Consider the following 17,921-nt stretch of genomic DNA (forward strand, 5'->3'; position numbering starts at 1 on the left):
ATCCATCCATGTAACTTGCAATTAAACAATAACGAGCTTTTTAAATTTGTTGTTTTCTTTCTTTCTAGTCGCAGCTTAGTTCGAGGAGACGGCAGTTCGTCAGAATCGTTCACCGCATTTTTTAATTGCAACGAAGAGTCGATATTTTTATAAGTTGCAGTACATGTAAAAGATTCCCAGAGAAAGTTTATGTTTGGAATTTCCTCACTAGAATATAATTTAACTGGTTAACGACATCTAATGAATGTGATGGTGATGGCATTAGTAAATTCTGATAAACAAAGGGAAAGCTAATCAAAAGTCAATTTACTAAATATTATTTTTAGGGATCATTTTACATCCGTTGGTTAGCAACTAATTTCCTTCTTTATAGTTTATTTATATTTGAAAGTGATACAACCTCAACTGATCATTGTTGAAATGTTTTATATTTACAAAATTTTCAAAAAAAACAACAAGTATGTATAAAAGAAAATATGTGAAAATAAATTCTATGATATAAATTTTAATCGTTATTTCATATTTCCAATTGATACGTGAGCACAAAATATCAACCCCCTGTATCGAATCGATTAGTCAGGTAACCTAAAATTGCAAATTCCAATTCCCTAACATGAAAATTGGATCTAACAATTGAGTTTTTACTGTTAGGGAGACTCGCAGAAAAGAAATCAAAATGCGTTGAATACTTTCACTATATCACTTGCTTAAAATTTAGTCATCCCTATATTATAATACGTCTGTCTGTCTGTCACGCAAAATGGTAACCGCAGAAGCGAGACACACGAAACACAGCAAATAAAGGACGGGTGGATCTATGGATTTATCCACGGGCCACCGACTCGTTATTACCAACTAAATTTTTTAAAAAAAAGTCACTTTCAAAAATCGGTAAAATATTTTCCAGGGAGGAAGAAAAAACATTCTTTTTTCCATGGTACAAAATATCAGTCATTCAGCCGAAATTTGATCACTTTTCAGCATTTTCTTGTTACCGATATTTTGTTTCAATAAGAAATAAAAAAAAATTATTGTCAAACTGCCAAACTTTCTTCAACTAAAGTCGCTTTCTTCAGCATTCTTGCGAAGCTAACTAACCTAATATAAAGCGACGCTAACGCACGTCAGGAGCTCTTTTTTATCCGACGTATCAACCATTATACGTTTAGCTATTTACAAGTTGTTTTTCATCAACATCATACACGCTGGCAATCAAGGAACGAACTTTATCCAGATCATATTTTACATATTTTTCCACATTTTTCGTAAAGTGCACATCACGATATCTAAAATAAAGAAAAAAAACCAAATTTCAGATTCCTCTCTTTTTCCACTTAGGTTATCACACATTATAAAATGCTGTTCCACGCTGCATTCCATAACACCACACTGTAGTAACAAAACCGTAGTACAAATTTTGAGGCTAAATTTACCTTGCTAGAAAGTCTGAATATTTCGGAACGATGAGATCGCAAATCCTATCGAATATTCTCTTCTTTAACATCATGTCAGGAACAGTAAACTGGCGATGAAGTTGTTGGATATCTTCAAGTTCCGTGTTAAAACCCTATGTAAAAAACATATAAAAAAACAAATCGAATCGAAACATCAATTTAAACATCGTTACACAGAAATCTACCAAAGTAAGGTTCCACCTTCAGCTTAAATATGCACATACCAAGTTTTTCTATATCTTTTAGAAGCACAAAAACACTTTATTCGTAGAAAACATGAAAAAGAAATTTTTGTGAAGAACAACAACTGGCGAAGTTTTTTCAAATCCACATAGAATCCAGGGAAGGACAAACGCTAGGACCTCAAAATTGGGCTAGCTAACTACGTCGAATACTAATAATGGAAAATCGCTAAGACAAGAACAACAACAACTGTTAAAGCAACAAATAACAACTGTTGAAGCAACACTTTGAAGGATGCGACATGCAATCTATTTGATCAGTTGTTTAATAAAAAAGGAAGGAAAGAAATTAAATATAAACTGGTCATAATTAAGTTCAGGTATGCGTGGACATACCTTAAATTTATCTTTTATTGCTTGCTTGTGTTTGTCTTTTAACTAAAACAGCAAAAAGGATACAGTTTATTGATATAATTATCGAAATTATTTACCCAGGATACCCTCTTCACTTCCTATTGGTACTGCTATTAACGAGGATCCTGCGAAGGGGGTCCTAGTTCTCCCATTTAAGATACGAAAGTCGTGCAAACAAAGCAATCGTTCAACTAGACAACCGCCTATGATATCAATCCTATTCTCATGCTGAGCGCTAAGCAGAAAGGAAAGATTCGCACTTTTATAGCCTCTGGCATGACTCAGCCGGGGTTTGAACCCAAGACCTCCCGCACTGGAAGCAAACGCTCTACCACAAGGCTATATTTAACAAGAACATTTAAGTATTCTTTATATCAGGACGATTTAGATTCTTATTGATGAGACGATAAGTTCTGTTTGTCACATTAGTGTGGCTAAATACAAACAATTATTTTATTTAGCTACCGGAAACTTTAAACAGAATGTTAAAATTCGTTCTAGAACTAAATTAATTTATTTTTACGCAGATAGTGGTATTTTGGACGGATTTTAAGCTTCCGTCGACGTCAAAGAAGAGGTGCTGACGGAAACAAAAATCTATTGCTGCCATTTTGTTTCTTTTATGACATAAGTATGCAAAGTTTGATTCCATTTGGAAGAGCCTGAAAAGTAGCACAGCAGGAATAGGGTTAAGAAACAACTAATATGGGCCAGGAGCACATATTGTGCAATGATTCTGTATAAGACATAGCGCAGACTGTTTTTAATTGCGGCAGCCACCAAAAAAGCTACTAAAAACACGGAGACTAAGGTTCCACTCGCTTCACTTGCGTAAAAAAATATGTAATGGCTACCGCAATTGAAAATTGGTATATTAGAATTCGTTGATTTTGAATGAATACAAGTTGTTAACAAAATGGTGAACAGGAAATACAACTCCATAGCGACTGATATCGTATGAAAACAAAGATGTAATTAAACTCAAAAACTACTTCCCAAAACAATGTTCTTCGACAATTTTAACACAATGAACAGGATAGAATAATTGGCAAATAAAGTTTAAACACATTTTAATCCAGCTATATACTTGGGATATTGACGCCATATGTATTTTCCATGCTTTATACCCTCAAAATGCAAGAGCCCTGTCAATTTAATAATTTTAGTTTTATAAGTTTTGCAATATTTCACAAATTAGCAGTCGTTACACTAACGTTTAAAAAACAATGTTCGCGAGGGACAAACCAAAAATCACTCACATGTCCCTTTCCTGCTGCTTCCAGCACCTTATCACCTGGATCCATTTCTAAATGTTGACTGACACGTGTCCAACTAAAATACAATATACAAATATATATACACTATTACTGTGGAAATTTTATCATTTCTTGAACATGATAGTTTAGTAGGCCTACTAAACTATCATGTTACGAAATGATAAACTTTTCATAGTAATATGAATACTGAACAGACAAACCGAAATAATATCTTCAATATATACACTAGTCGGAAAGGTCCGTGGAAAAATCCACCTAGGCAGAAGAACATTGAAGAAGATCCGTCATTCGAATTTTGATGACGTAAGTAATGACCTGTCAATACACAAAAAAATTTTTCCTGAAATTTATTTGGCCGTTGCTTTTATTGTGTAGAGCTTGAAAGGCTGATCCAGATATTTATATTCTAAAACCCGTATACATCTGTCTGTCTGCCACGCAAAATGGCATAAAACGGACGGACGGGCGAATCTGTGGATTTTTCCACGGGCCACCAACTTAGAATCATTTAGTCTTGAGAAACAGTTAAAGAGGTATTGAGGTTTAAAGTTATTTTAATTCTGCAGGTATTTATTCTGTTTGATTTCCCTAACGTGGAAATTACTTTCCAGATAACTATGGAAATCACTAGGACACCTTAACCGCCTCTCCGATGGCTTTCTGAAGAGAGCATAAAAAAAATGAATTTAATGAAATACTGAAAGACACTGGTCGTTCCATTGCAAGCAGCTCAAAAATGATATCAGATTTGGAAAATGGCGCATATATGCCTGTAAGTGTGTGGAGAAATTCTCAGGTGTGTGCAACCAAGTCAATTCAAGTAACTATATGTAGATTTGTTGACAGAAGGAATGCGAGCCTACCTTTTCTCATACTTCTTCAATGCATCCTTGATTTCATCGTCATAATCGTTTTCAAGATTGGGATGACCGTGTTCTTGCAGCATGGTCATAATATCAATCCTACAGAAAAGTTTACAAACAGAAAATATTAGTAAAAAATTAACAGGACATTCCCATGAAAATATTTACGCTTCCATACGGGACCATTTTTTATTTGAGTACATACGCTCCCTTTTTTCAACACCCTTTCCCATTGTACATTCCATTGTACATAACTGTCGGATTTCAGTGCAACATTCCTCATTTATACACAACTTTATTGTACTCTAACCCCTCATCTTATCTTTGCTTGCCTCATCACCCCAGTCTTTAAGTTATTTCCTAGAAACCGATTACATATTAACCTTAACCCAACCGATAAAAATTTAGGTAAAGAAACTTTTGCGGAGATTTTTTTGCGTCTAAGATGAATTTTTTTGGCGGAACAAATTTTGGCGAGTAATTTTGGCCATTGTAAACATAACCTCCATAAACTTTACATTTTAAATATTTCCCAGGGACAGATGAAGACAAGTTTCAAGTGTCCCACTCAACATTTTTTATATTTTCAATCTTTTAGTTTTTTTCTGTCTTTCTTCTCAGAACTTCCAGAACAATGTTCACGCAAAGAATTTCTTCCCTTAGGACACCCAAAATGTTTATGAGCACATTACTAGAAAAGATTGGCTAAAGCCAGAAGTATTTCCCGAGCTTGCCGAGTTACGCCATGCCAAACTACGTGTTATGTAACAAACTGTATATCCATATTAATAATATCCGCAGCCCGTCTGTCTGTTTATAACGCAACGTTAGGCCGTGTTACGGAAACACAAAATAGGATAGAAAATTAAAAACTCGCTGTCCGCCCGCCCGCACACTCGCCCGCCCGCCCGTCCGTAAGTCAATTTAAAAGCCGGAGGGTGGATATAATCAGTGATAATCCTTAGTAAATTTCGATACTTCATGTTAAGCGAGCTAGAATGCACGAAATATGTACGAAGGACGATCACCGGTTAAAATTTTCCCCAGTTAACAACTAGTAATGCGTGTTATAATCCAGTTTATACTCACTTGTGCAAGCTTTTAACAATATAGTTAAAATTGTTGAGTAGGAATATATATCGAAGTGCGGATGTGTCATAAAGTTTCGCCTTGATGTTCAAATTGCTACTCAACTCTGATAAGATTGTTGCTAAAAGTAAAAAGTGGTGCAACTATAGGAGACCTTCCTGACATTTCAAAAAAAAAAAACAAGTTTTCCTGACATTGTTTTCTATATTTTCCAAATTCCTGATAATCCCGATAGATTGGGCACCCTACTTAAACATGCGAACTTCAATGGACCTGACTGGACTTAAAACATCAGAAATAACTTATAATCCAATCATCAGGAAAGTTCGAACATTCGTATTTTTAAATCGTTTTGACTTATTGTGAGCACGGACTCACTTTTTATGGCTAGAATAAAAACATTGTGCAAAAATCAGATTAAGCTAATGATCCAATCCTGAGAAATGTCCTAAAAACATATTTTTGGATTGTTTTGCTCGTTTTGCCCATAAACCTGGAATTATTGAGTCGTTTAAAGATTTTTTCTCAGAAAACTTCCTTTCTTACATTCAAGGGTCCATTTTCCCCTGTCAATGTGCAAAAAATTAGAAAAAAAATAATGATCCAATCCTGAGGAATGTCATCAAAACCATATTAGGGTGTTTTTTCCCAGGACCTCAACTGTACCAGATTTGTCCAATAAACTATACTACAGGATTTTAATGAATTTTTATATAAAATAAATCATGACCTCTTATTGTCGAGACGTAACTAAACCAAAAGATATCCAATTAAATTTAAGTATTTTTTTTCGCTTAGCTTAATTAAAGACAAAAAACACATCCACAATACAGGCAAAGACGAAGAAATTATTACTTGTTGCTGAGATATGTGGAAAATGTTCAAAAAAACAACCAACTCATACTTGTAAAATACAGTCGTAGAAGTTTCAAGATCACTTACATATATAAGTTGATACTATTTCTTTCGAGTTTATATCTTCTGTTGGTGATTTTGAATCTAAAGGACCAAAAACAAAATTTATCTTACACACTTGTGATTTCAGCTTACAAGATAAACATGTGCTAAGCGTATTCCAGCCTAATGTGTAGAATGCCAAAACTTTTTATAACCAACTGAGCATTTTGGGCTTAAAAAAAGAAGTAGTTGTAGTTTTCTTTTGTGTGTCTCGCAACGCAAAGAATAAGTCATAATTTTTTTGTGTTACTTGTGCTTATCTTTGTATCGAACTGAATTTGCTAAATAATTTTCCAATTTCAGTTCAGGTGCTGATAAACCAGTTCCTTTTTAAAAAAAATTGTGTAATGAATTAGGAAATTAGGAAAAAAACCACCAAATTTTCTATTTTAAACTATTTTAAGATCACAGCTCACACCATGAAAACATAAATCAATGGTTGTTAACAGGGTTAAATTATATAAGCTACTGTTATACAAATTTGTTGAAGCAGAATTTTATTATATAAACATTGCAAATTTTGCATTTCAAAAAGACAAATTCCAAATATTCACCAGGTGAAATTAATTTGTGAGAATCGATTTTTGTGTTTACAAAGGTTTTCTATTTTCATGGTAAAAGTAATGGAAAAAATAGTAAATTGAGAGATTAGATTTATATTTATATTTTGCATTTAGGAGGCGCGACCAGGTTTGTGACATTAAAATAGATTATAATATTGAACAAATATATATTACAAATTTTTAAAATATGACCTTAAAGAAAGTAACGGAAAGAGATTTTATCACAAGAAAATTTGACCAATAAGTATAAAACATTACTTTTCCATTAAACACAGATTCAAGTTTTCATGTTTTAAGTTACCAATTTTGTTGTAAAGAAATTGAGAAAGTGGTTTACTTACCAGAACTTGACAGAATTGCTGCAGTTGTATCCAAGTATTGAATCAGCTCTTCAAGAAATATAGTTACCTGTACATAACAAAGATGTAATAAATACAGTTCATCCTTCTGTTCTGCAGCCTGTTCCATCCGAAATAATTTCAAGCAAAATAATTAATGTTTTCATGTAAACATAACACAAAATAAATACAGGGTATCGTTGTGAAATTATGAACCTAAGGAAAAAAATTCTCCCATAAAAAAACTCTAAACTGTTTATTAAAGCAACCTTAAATTCAAGAACAAGAACAAATACTGAACAAGATCACTGATGTTGATCACAGATATTTTGAAGACTCTCTATTATGTTATACATACGTACATTGCTTGTAATTTGATGAACGGTACCATCTTTTGGCATGTTTACATGTTTATCAGATTCCTAGAAAGAACAAGAGTGCTTACGTAATCATGGAATTTCGATCAATATCCAAAATTCTGGAATCTTAAATGGATTTCAATCTAGTATTTGCTTGAATTTTCGTTCGATTTCCCTGGTTTTATACCCTTTTCCTCTAAGTGCCCTTTTTGCTTCACAACTAACTCAACTTGAAAAACCAATATTCCTGAAATCAAATTCGTCTAATTATTCCCGGCCTAAAGTAGACACATAGAACCTTATTTTCCTGTTTTTCTAGACATTTCAACGAATTTCTGTGAAGTTTCCTTGTTTTTGAGGTCTCTTCTTTTCCCCTATTTACTTTGACCTGGCACACACCATGTACAAAACATACACTCAATTCTCATTCCAAGTATCAGCCATCCTCTTGAAAAATACACTATGTCAAATTAAAATTTGTTATTTATACTGTAAATTTATATTGCTTCAGGATTATTTCCCAAACGTTTGCATTATTTCAGCGATTCTTAACCGTAATGTTGAACATAAACAATTCCCACGATATTTACCTGTAACTTTTCCTGGAAGTCATGAAGAATGTTTCGGCCCTGAAATTCAAATAGTTGCTATCAATACACTTGTTGTAGGCTCAACCTGGATCATTAATATTCAATATCAACACACTATGGCAGGTTTCAAGTGGATTAAAATTAAGGTTAAAAGTTTACAAACTTTTTTTTGCATATAATTTTGCGTATACCAAAAACTCTACAAGGTTATGGGGTGAAATTCTATTAGTGAGAGCATTTCTTATGAAATCATGTGAACTTGTATAGAACAGTCACATTTTTTATTCACAAATACGTAAAAAAGAAACTATTTCTTCAACTTTAAAGCTTATTTTTTTATTATCATGTCGAGTAACTGTTGTATAACAAACTTTATTAAAAACACACGTTGTACAACAAACTACACAAGATATATTGCACATTGAATGTTTTAAAGAGGAGAGCACAAGAACTGTGCATAACAAATAAACTTTGTAATGGAAACCAAGCTTAACATGGGTGAAAAAAGTGCGCAATACTTCAAGTGGATTAGTTCTAGTTTTGGCAGACACCTAGAGAGCCAAAAATGTGCTAGAGTAATTAAAAATATTAGGTGGTAATTGAAAAATCTCTTTTCTAATTCATCCAAGATATTGCACAGTGAAAACCAAACATTAATTTTAAAACACAATATAAAAACTTACAGTTTCTTCAAACAATGATATAACGTTTAAAAATATCTTTCTAGTATCAACATTCATCACCTTAAAAAAATTAAAACTGTTACAGCAGAAAGAAAATGTGGGGAGATTAGTTGAATTTGAATTAAGATTAGAAAAAAAAATTGCAAGAATTTAATTTTAGCAAATAGTGAAAAAGATAAAATTGGAACTTTTTCTAAAAAAACATTTGAAGCAACAACAACAGCTGTCCATCGTCAATATGCAAATAAAAAAAATAAAAAAAATTGCCTAAAACCATCCTGTTTTTTTCTATTTAATTTGGGGAATGACAACAAAATTTTTGCCTGGAATTTAATCTGTCACCTATTTTTATAGAAACATAATCTCAAACATAAAAGATTTTAAAAAAACCAATCGAGTTTAAAATTAAATAAATTTAAAAATCAATATTATCAAATTAATTTATCCATACCTTTAGTAGCGTGTTAAAATCAGGTTTTACAACATACAGATACTTTAGCACTGGAAGTATCATTTGAATAGAAGAATGGTCCAATTTATTTTGCACCCTTTTTGCACTTGCACATAAAGCCTGTAAATGAAATTTTAAATATATGTGACATTGTTTGCGATTATCAACCGTTTGGTTTTTAACTTTATTTAATATTTTAACGGCGTTAATAACACGTTATAACGCTGACTGTAAAAAGTATACCAGCGTTAAAGTTTATCTTGCTTACTTCAAACTGATTGGCTCTTCATTTAGCGTTACAGATTTCACAAAATTTCGAACATGGAGAACTTTCGAACATTGCTCAGACAGACGTTCAAAAACTGTGACTTCTAACCGTTATAACGTGTTAAAAGGCTTCTTTACAGTGATCGTCGATCACTGAAGCGTTATACAGGGGTTATAACGCCATACACTTAAAAGCTTATTGTAACCGTTATAACGCGTTATAAGGGACTGTCTCCACCATTATTTCACACTATAAGATCTACGGCGATCATTTGATTTCTACGATCCCGTTTTCATGATTTTTACATGATCTAGGGCGATCATTTGATTTCTACGATTCCATTTTCATGATTTTTAAACGATCTGCGTCGATCTTTTCGCTTTTTACGATACCGTTTTGACTGTATTTAAACGATCTACGGCAATCTTTTCGCGTTCTACGATTCTGTTTTCATGATTTTTAACGATCTGCGGTGATCTTTTTAATTATAACGATCCCATTTTCATGATTTTTAAACTATCTATGGCAATATTTTCGCTATCTATGATCCTGTTTTCATCTTACGCCAAGCGGGTTTTTGATAAGATCGTTATCGACGAAATAAAACATTTGTAGCTACTGTGTTTTAAAACAAGCATAAACATAAATGGAACCATTACACGTTGTTGTAAATAAACGTTTTTTATAACAACATAATAATTAATATATGGAATACAGAGGACTTTTACTACGTTGAAGATTGTAAACTTTTGATTTTTAGTTTTTGCTTGGTTATACACAATGCCTGATTATTTTTATTACATTTATCTATTTTAGCATTCACATGCCACAAAAATACAAAAGTTTTATACCTGTTTAAGAAAAACAAAAACAAAAACAAAATTTTGCTAAAGTTGAAAAAAATAGTCAAGCAAAAAGAAGCGTATAAGAATACACAGGCTATTAAAGTCTCAGACTTGTTAATAAAAAATAAAGCTTTTGGTATCTGTATACACGCAATTGTCTTAATAGCTTTTAAAAAGAGAATATTGGACATTTATCACAAAGCATTTCAAAATACATACAAAAAAAACTTTACATATAAATTCTTAAGATTCTCTAAGTTTAACACAGTTGTGAAATAATATGCTTACCTCAGCATCTGTAAAATACGCTGAAAGAGTTTCTGCCACTAACTGACTAAATATTGGGATTTGACGTTCTTCTGGTATAATTAACTGCATTAATTGATTCTCACTCTAAAATAAAAAAAAAATACTTCTACAACACACTACTTCTTCAGTTCATAATTTTTTTTAAAATAATAGTGCTGGTATGATGCATAAATTTACAAGGAAATTTAGAGGTCTAAAATCAGGCTTTACATATTTTGAGAAAAATTGCTTTTGAAGAAGCATCAAATTGAACTCATAAAAAAATGTTTCTTATAGTAAAAAACAGTAAAGAGTATAGAAGTCTTTTTCGTGTTTATTTATCATAATATTAAGGCAACATGAAAAAACATAAATATCTGTTTAAAAACCTTTATAAAGAAATGGATGGTCAAAATTAAAAACGACAATTATTATTTCGGTACCTGCATGAGCTTAAGCAAAGCACCAGTACAAGTTATAAACGTCGATGCTTCGGAATTTCTAAAACAAATCGAACCATATATTTTCAAGTTTACTTTACTTATTTTAATTACAGAAATTGTCACTTCCTGCCATAAACATGGACAGTCACATACGAAACTAGTAACTAAAACTATAGACAAAATTAATAAAACAAAGGCAATTTCTCAGTCATCTTCCGAACACGACCAAAAGGGGTCAAATTGCAGAATTCTTAGCCGTTAGTCTTTACTTTTGTTCACACAGGTCATTTAGAGAGCGTTTAAGAAATTTGCTAGTGACATTGGCCAGCACACCTTTTTAACGAAATAACCCAGGTCAGAGCCCATGAAGGTCCTGATATAGGGGAAAAATGGTTGGCTAACAACCACCATGTTTAAAAAGTATTGATTTAATCAAATAACCCAAAAACCCTAAAGTCCTAAGTCGTGAAGATTGAAAATTCATAATGCGCAAACCTAATATTGCAACAACCAATGTAATCACTTGTGGTGGCTAAATTTGAAATTAGCCATTCAGTTTCCTATGTTTTGTCCATAATTGTGGTGTTAAAACTTTATTCTGATAATACTTTTGTCACAAAATCCTTTGGATTTTAAGTCCCTCTTCCCCAATAACTGTTTGTTTATATCCCATCCTGTTCAATTTAGTATTTGAAATTTGCCTCAATTCTGTGCAAAAGGCACTTACGTAGAAGATAGCAGATATTAGAAATTTTCAAGACGTCAACAGTGACCTTAAAAATATTTTTTAAAGAAATTGTTTGCAGACAAAAAGATTACATAATTTTAATTTGTAAATAGAATCTGAGAATTGTGCAAAATGTTGAACAAAAGATCACAAACTAGTAACTTGAAAAACTATTGGTTTGCTTAGAACCTGTCAAGTAAATTTAAAGTAAAATATGATTCAGAATATTGTCAAGGCCCATCTTGCTTAAAAAATGCAGAATTAAATTTTTAAATTTATTCCAGATTTTCCTTCTAAAACTTTATTGATGAAGCCACCAACAGACCAGTTCAGAAGCAGGTAGGTTCACTCAGCTTTACCGAATTGGCCCAATTTTGGTCTTAGGTGGCCCCTAGTTACCTGTGTGGGAGAAGGTGTCCAATAATTCTACCTATCCCAAAGTTATATAGCCTCACAGCTAAGAGGCTTCATTAATTATTTCAATAACAATTTTAAATTTTTTACTTACTCGTCTTCATCTAAAACTTGTTCATACGATGATGGTTGTCTTTTATGTCCATAATAAGCTAAAAATAAAATCATTGGTCACTAATAAAAAATCCTCCTAAAAATTAATTAACAGAAAATTTGTTTAAAAAAAAATTCAAGAGCATACTTTCAATAACCGGCTTTGTTGACTTCCTTGGTCCCCTGTAAACAAATAGTTTGGTATAACTGCTATGAGCTTATATAGGATTACAGCATGTTAAAGAGGTCAACTCTATTTATTTCAACACCATAGACACTTTCCAAACATAACATATAATGCCTAAAGGGTGTAAATGCAGCTGAATTATATCTGGCGAAAAATTATTTCAAGCATATTTATTTTTGTATGTACTTTATTACAGGTAGAAGAGAATCAACTTTCGAGCATTTCAGTATCAATAAACAAATTTCAAAGACTTTAAAACTATCCATAAGGCAACTAATTTAACGCATTTAATTCTTGATCTTATTTTTATGAGTTTTTTTTATCATTTTTAGCTAAAATTACAAGAAATCATTTAATTTTTAATTTTCTTCAATTTCAAAGTTAATTTATTATTTATTATGTATTTATCAATTTTCCACATAAACTTCACATGAATCAATAAAAACACGATTTCTTACAGTTTTTTCTTCATGTACATGTCTGTAACCTGTCGCTTCATAGGAGCTATAAAATCAACATAGAATCATACTGATTCATCATAAAGATCTACTTAGAATAATTTTCAGTAAGTTTAATACTGATAAAATGAAAGATGAAGTACCTTTCTTTTTTCCAACGATTCCCTAAAAAACAAATTTAAAAAAAAATTAAGCAAAAAAACCCATAAAACACACAACAACAGCAAAAGCAGTAAAATAGACTCTAAATTTTTCAAACTTACACTTTAATTTTACATAAAAAATTTGTTTCAGTAATAAGACTATCGTTTCTGTCTGGTTCCCTTTCATCTACACATGCGTCATAAAGTAATTAATGGAGGAATTTTTAATCCACCTATAGATACATTTCTTCCAAAAAAATCAAATCACAGCCCACCATACCTTGAGGGAATTAATTTTTGTCAAAAATTTTTAAATATCATAGATTTCAATCCAATTTGTGAAATTAAATTTAGTGAAATATCCATTTTACAAAATTAATTCCTGTTTTGCTGATTCATGAAAATTATTTTTTATGGTCTTTTAAACATGCTTTTTACTGTACATAAAATACAAAACACGATTTAACAAAGCGTATCAATTACATTGTTGGTATAATGGACACTTTCTGTTCTTAATTGTGCTTAATGCATAAAGAAATCCCTTATATGTATACTTTGTATTGTAAAGAATAAATTACTACAAAAAGTAAAAAAAAGTTTATCCATTAATATTACGTCCCTTAAGGCACATTGTTTTAATCTAACATTATTTTCACAGAGTGCATTAGGCACTTAAAAAAATATGTATAACACAGTGGCATATTTTCAGAATTTTTCAAACTTTATATTACAAATCTGAATTCAGGAGAATACTTACCTCAAAATTAAATTTAAATCCTTCACGTTTAATACTAAAAAATTACAAAAAAATTAAAAATTAAAAAAACATGTTAACACATCCACATATTCATATTCATATGATCAATATTAATATTTGGGTACTCTAAAAAAATATGCACACCCTTGCAGTGATTGTAACAACATTGTGGAACGATACTGCGAATACATGCTCATAAAATCTAGAAAATAAATATGTGTGTAATCTTTGTGCGAACAAAATAAAATGCATATTTTTTATGTTTTTTGTAAACACAAAAATATTGAAAATTTTGCTTTAAAACTTGAAAGAAAAATTAACATCAAGCGCATAGTGCTATTTTTATAAAATTCATTTTTTATTTTTATTGTCTGATTTTGTGCCTGTACAATCTTACTTACCCACACCCTTTTTATGCTCTGTTAACCAGGTTGCAATAGTTGCCAACTCATCCATTACTTTTACTAAAATTAAAATTGTTTGTAAACACTAACTTCAGCAGCCCATTCATGGAAGGTGTTCTGCATCTCTTATTGGAATGTTCGCTCAGTTGGAACCTTTGTAGCCCCCTCCCCCCCTAGGGGTGTTTTCGTGAAAAATTACTTTAACTAATATAGTATTTTTTTTGCAATTCAAACTTATTTCAGGCCTAATTATCAAGACAAATCACGCTTAGAAATTGCTCATAACACAAAGGCTGTTGATTATTTTTATCAATTGCTAAATTCAGAGAAAAACTATAAAAGGACAAATTCGTTTTTCGAAAAGTTTTGCAAATTTAATTTTAGGGATTCGTTGCATCATTTCTAATAATGTATTTTCCTGAATTGACTTTTTTTGGAATTTTCTCCCAGATAAATTAATCTTAGGGAAAGTTAATTAATGTAAGGTAACAATGCTTCTGTCTTGCCTTAGTCTGTTGTAACTATTAAAAATTCCAGGAATAAGCAGCTATAATTTGAAATTGTGTAGGCAATTTATTATTGTTGCAAAGTTTGATAAGAAAAGTTTTCCAATGATTAAAACCTGCTTTTACCTGAAAAATGTTGTATTGGGTCCTCTTCAGCTTCTAATTCACCATTATTATCTGAAAATAAAAAAACAGAAATTTAACTGGATGATTTTAAACCACTAAATTGAAATCAATTGATTTAAAAAACACAAATAATTAAAAAAGAGATAAAAAGAAGGATATAAAGCTAGGTCTTCTCATTGAAAAACCACCTGACAGTTGTGTTTTTATTCAAAATAAAAATGGTTTGCATTTGCTGTTTTGTCAATGGCAAGACGTTTTTTGACAGACATATTTTAGCTATTATTATACAGATTAGACCTATCTTCGTGGAAAATCCACAAAAAATTGCCTACTAGGATTTTATATGTTGTCAGCATCGTAATGAATTTACTCTACAGGGGTTCGAAGCAGACCTGCCTGGTCCTAAATTTGGGTTTCCTAAATTTGGCACAAACGTAAAGCATATTTTAAATAAATGAAAAATAGTAATAGAGATTCAAACCTGAGTTTTCAACCATGGCATTTAGTATATCTTGAATTGTTACAACAGGTACAGGCTTGCTATTTCTCTTTAACAGCATCAAAAATTCTTTTTCAAGTGAATCTCTTGCGGTTTCATATAAAGATTCCTAAAATTATTAAGATAACTGCGTTTCACATCAGATATAAATAATCACATTTTTCTTAGTGCACTTTGCAGTTGAGATAACGACAAAACAAAGTGAGTTTCACTACAATGTTTACGTTCATGCATAATCCTTAGAGTTCCTTATTTCCATAGGGAAAAGTAAGTTCGTTTTGGACATTATAATTGGAAAATGGATTTGAACTTTGTTTAAATTTTTCAAAATAGTTAAACGTTTATGTCATCCAAGGAATTATCTAAATGTTGAACTTAGAATTTTAATTTTTTTATGGTCAACTTTGTAAACAGATTTGTGACAAACTCAGGGTTAAGCTACTCTATGAATAATCCACAGGAGATTTATGAAATAGCAATTTTTCAGAGCTTGGAGCTTGAAACGCTGACTAAAATGTATAGGATCCCATGCTTTGATAAAAAAATAAGGAGTAGGATTTAAAGGATTTTTGATGATGTCACGAACCTGTTGATTCTGAAACAGGTGGGTTGGACCACCTTTCAGGAATTGACTAAATTTTGGCAGTAGGTGAACCCTAGTTATCCAGGTAAGAGTTGATATCAGTTATTCTTATCTGTTTCAAAGTTATAATGCCTTAAATTAAAAAGTGCAATACAATACAATGACTTCACTAATAATGTATATCCATCCGTTTAATGCACTGGCACTGTGCTGTAATGTCAAAAAAAATTTAACAACTAAACTTATAAACATTGCCATTGTTATATGAGACTAGTCATTAGCTATGGAAATATCCCCAGGAATGCAACCGTTCCTACATTGCTATTTCATGCATCCTAGTTCGGCTGCTATCATTAAGTAATTGAATCACTTAGTGCATAACCATATTCAACAGGCAGGCAAAACATGGCCATTATTAAAGGGATATAAAAATACATACTAATACGGAAAGTTCGATACTGTCAGGACTGTTCTTTTTGAAGAATCGAATAGCTTGGTCTATCTTTTCCATGCTTTCTAAATACTCTTTCAGTTTTCCACTTGGTCTAACCAAAAAAAGTAGGTGTTATATATATCCTGGTTGTACTCATCATCATCATCACTACAAAACTTTTAATAGACAATCCTGATTCTAAGTGCTTCGCAACATTCATAATAAACAACTTTAGAATTTTGTTTTTACAGTAGATTTTATATTTTCCCAAGTCTCATTTTATATTTTCCCAAGTTTCCCATGTTTATTTCAAACTATTACATCCCAATACGGAAGAGTATACAAGGAGGTATCTAATAGTGATCATCTTTCAGTTAACATGCACCTCTTAGGCAAGGTTGTTAACAAGATCAAAAGGGAGTAAAAACCTTTGAAAAAAAATCTAATAAACTAAAGTGCATTACCCTTCCTCAATAAGTGGTTTTAGATTTGATGATACACTGTGATAACTCAACACATCATCCAATAAATGCAATGTTTTGTCAACATCTGAATGTTGTGTTAAGGCATATGTCAAGACAAACACAACTAAAATAACACCAGCAATGGGAAATAAGAGGAAGATAAAAACCAGTGAAAATGTCACTATGCTAAAACATCCTCTTTTTTTCCAACAGTTTAAGAAAACTGAAACCTACTTCTTACACAGCTGTGTTAAACAAACCCTTTAACTCGTGGTTGCGATTGACTAAAGTTTCTGAAAAAGATACTGTCTTGACGTCTCTGAAGATCTGTTGTTTCTTTGTGAACAGGTAATATGGTGTCTTCTAGCTTGCATAACCGATCTTCAAATGATGTTAGAATATTAAGCTATAAGAAAGTTACAAACATCAACTGAAAAATTAATTAAAAAAAACAAAATTTACAATTGTTATAGTCCAGATAACATGATATAGCTTATGCTTGCTGTTGAAAAATATTATTTCCTTGGAAACAAAACAAAAAAAATAAAAGTATATTACCATATTATTTGCCAGATTATTACTTTTTGAAAGACTATCCTTCAGCCATTGTATGCTAGCCTTCTCCTGTAAAAAGGTCATTTAAATAATTTTAGTACGACTTAGATAAACACAAAGTAAATGCAAGCTTAAAAGGCTTTTAGAATGCTTCCAGGTGCTTATTCAAAGTATTTTGATAGGCTAGTATAAGGTTTACTCCTCGTGTATAGTTAAATTCTTTTCATATATAAACAAAAAACATATTCTAGTACCTCCTCCAACTTAGCTTCAATTTCTCTTTTCCTGAGAGAAATATCTTCCATTGCTAATCTATTTAATATATTTGTTCTTCTTTCATTTCTAATACCTAAAGTTTAAAGCATATTAAAAAAATTCACTTCACGAAATGTTTCAAGAACTTTTCTAGACATGCTTTTAGTCTATGCAAATTAAAGTCAATAAAAACACATTATTTTTAAGTATTCATATCTTTACACATAATTTTCATTTTTTGCGTATTAAACAA

At 31.4% G+C, this 17,921-nt stretch overlaps 1 protein-coding gene across 2 annotated transcripts; it reads right to left on the reverse strand.

Moving 5' to 3' along the window:
- Positions 1-304: 304 nt before the first annotated feature.
- On the reverse strand, positions 305-17,809 carry LOC130648796 (exocyst complex component 7-like). Of its 2 annotated transcripts, XM_057454892.1 has the most exons (28): positions 17,668-17,808; positions 17,417-17,482; positions 17,165-17,264; positions 16,859-16,943; positions 16,401-16,506; positions 15,361-15,487; positions 14,880-14,930; positions 14,245-14,307; positions 13,988-14,045; positions 13,844-13,877; positions 13,087-13,108; positions 12,944-12,989; positions 12,447-12,481; positions 12,300-12,357; positions 11,065-11,122; positions 10,622-10,726; positions 9,221-9,340; positions 8,770-8,829; positions 8,087-8,125; positions 7,500-7,559; positions 7,141-7,207; positions 6,222-6,278; positions 5,280-5,400; positions 4,191-4,289; positions 3,310-3,382; positions 2,033-2,074; positions 1,434-1,567; positions 305-1,286 (listed from the first exon to the last, which is right to left on the reverse strand). In XM_057454892.1, the coding sequence occupies exons 1-28, from the start codon at positions 17,716-17,718 to the stop codon at positions 1,166-1,168; spliced, it is 2,058 nt and encodes a 685-aa protein (XP_057310875.1). In that variant the 5' UTR covers positions 17,719-17,808; the 3' UTR covers positions 305-1,165. The 2 variants fall into 2 exon arrangements, with proteins under 2 accessions (XP_057310875.1, XP_057310876.1); XM_057454893.1 differs by lacking the exons at positions 305-1,286; positions 1,434-1,567; positions 2,033-2,074 and adding an exon at positions 3,002-3,195 and having other exon boundaries at positions 17,668-17,809.
- Between the last annotated feature and the right edge of the window lie 112 nt (positions 17,810-17,921).

Source organism: Hydractinia symbiolongicarpus, chromosome 7, assembly GCF_029227915.1.
Source record: "Hydractinia symbiolongicarpus strain clone_291-10 chromosome 7, HSymV2.1, whole genome shotgun sequence".
NCBI lineage: Eukaryota > Metazoa > Cnidaria > Hydrozoa > Anthoathecata > Hydractiniidae > Hydractinia > Hydractinia symbiolongicarpus.

Coding starts and splice junctions, on each gene's coding strand:
- LOC130648796 (XM_057454892.1), bottom strand. CDS start 17,718: ATGGAAGATATTTCTCTCAGGAAAAGAGAAATTGAAGCTAAGTTGGAG. Junction 16,507..16,858: donor AAACCACTTATTGAGGAAGG/GTAATGCACTTT, acceptor TTTTTTGGTTAG/ACCAAGTGGAAAACTGAAAG. Junction 2,075..3,309: donor AAGCAGCAGGAAAGGGACAT/GTGAGTGATTTT, acceptor TTGCTGTTTTAG/TTAAAAGACAAACACAAGCA.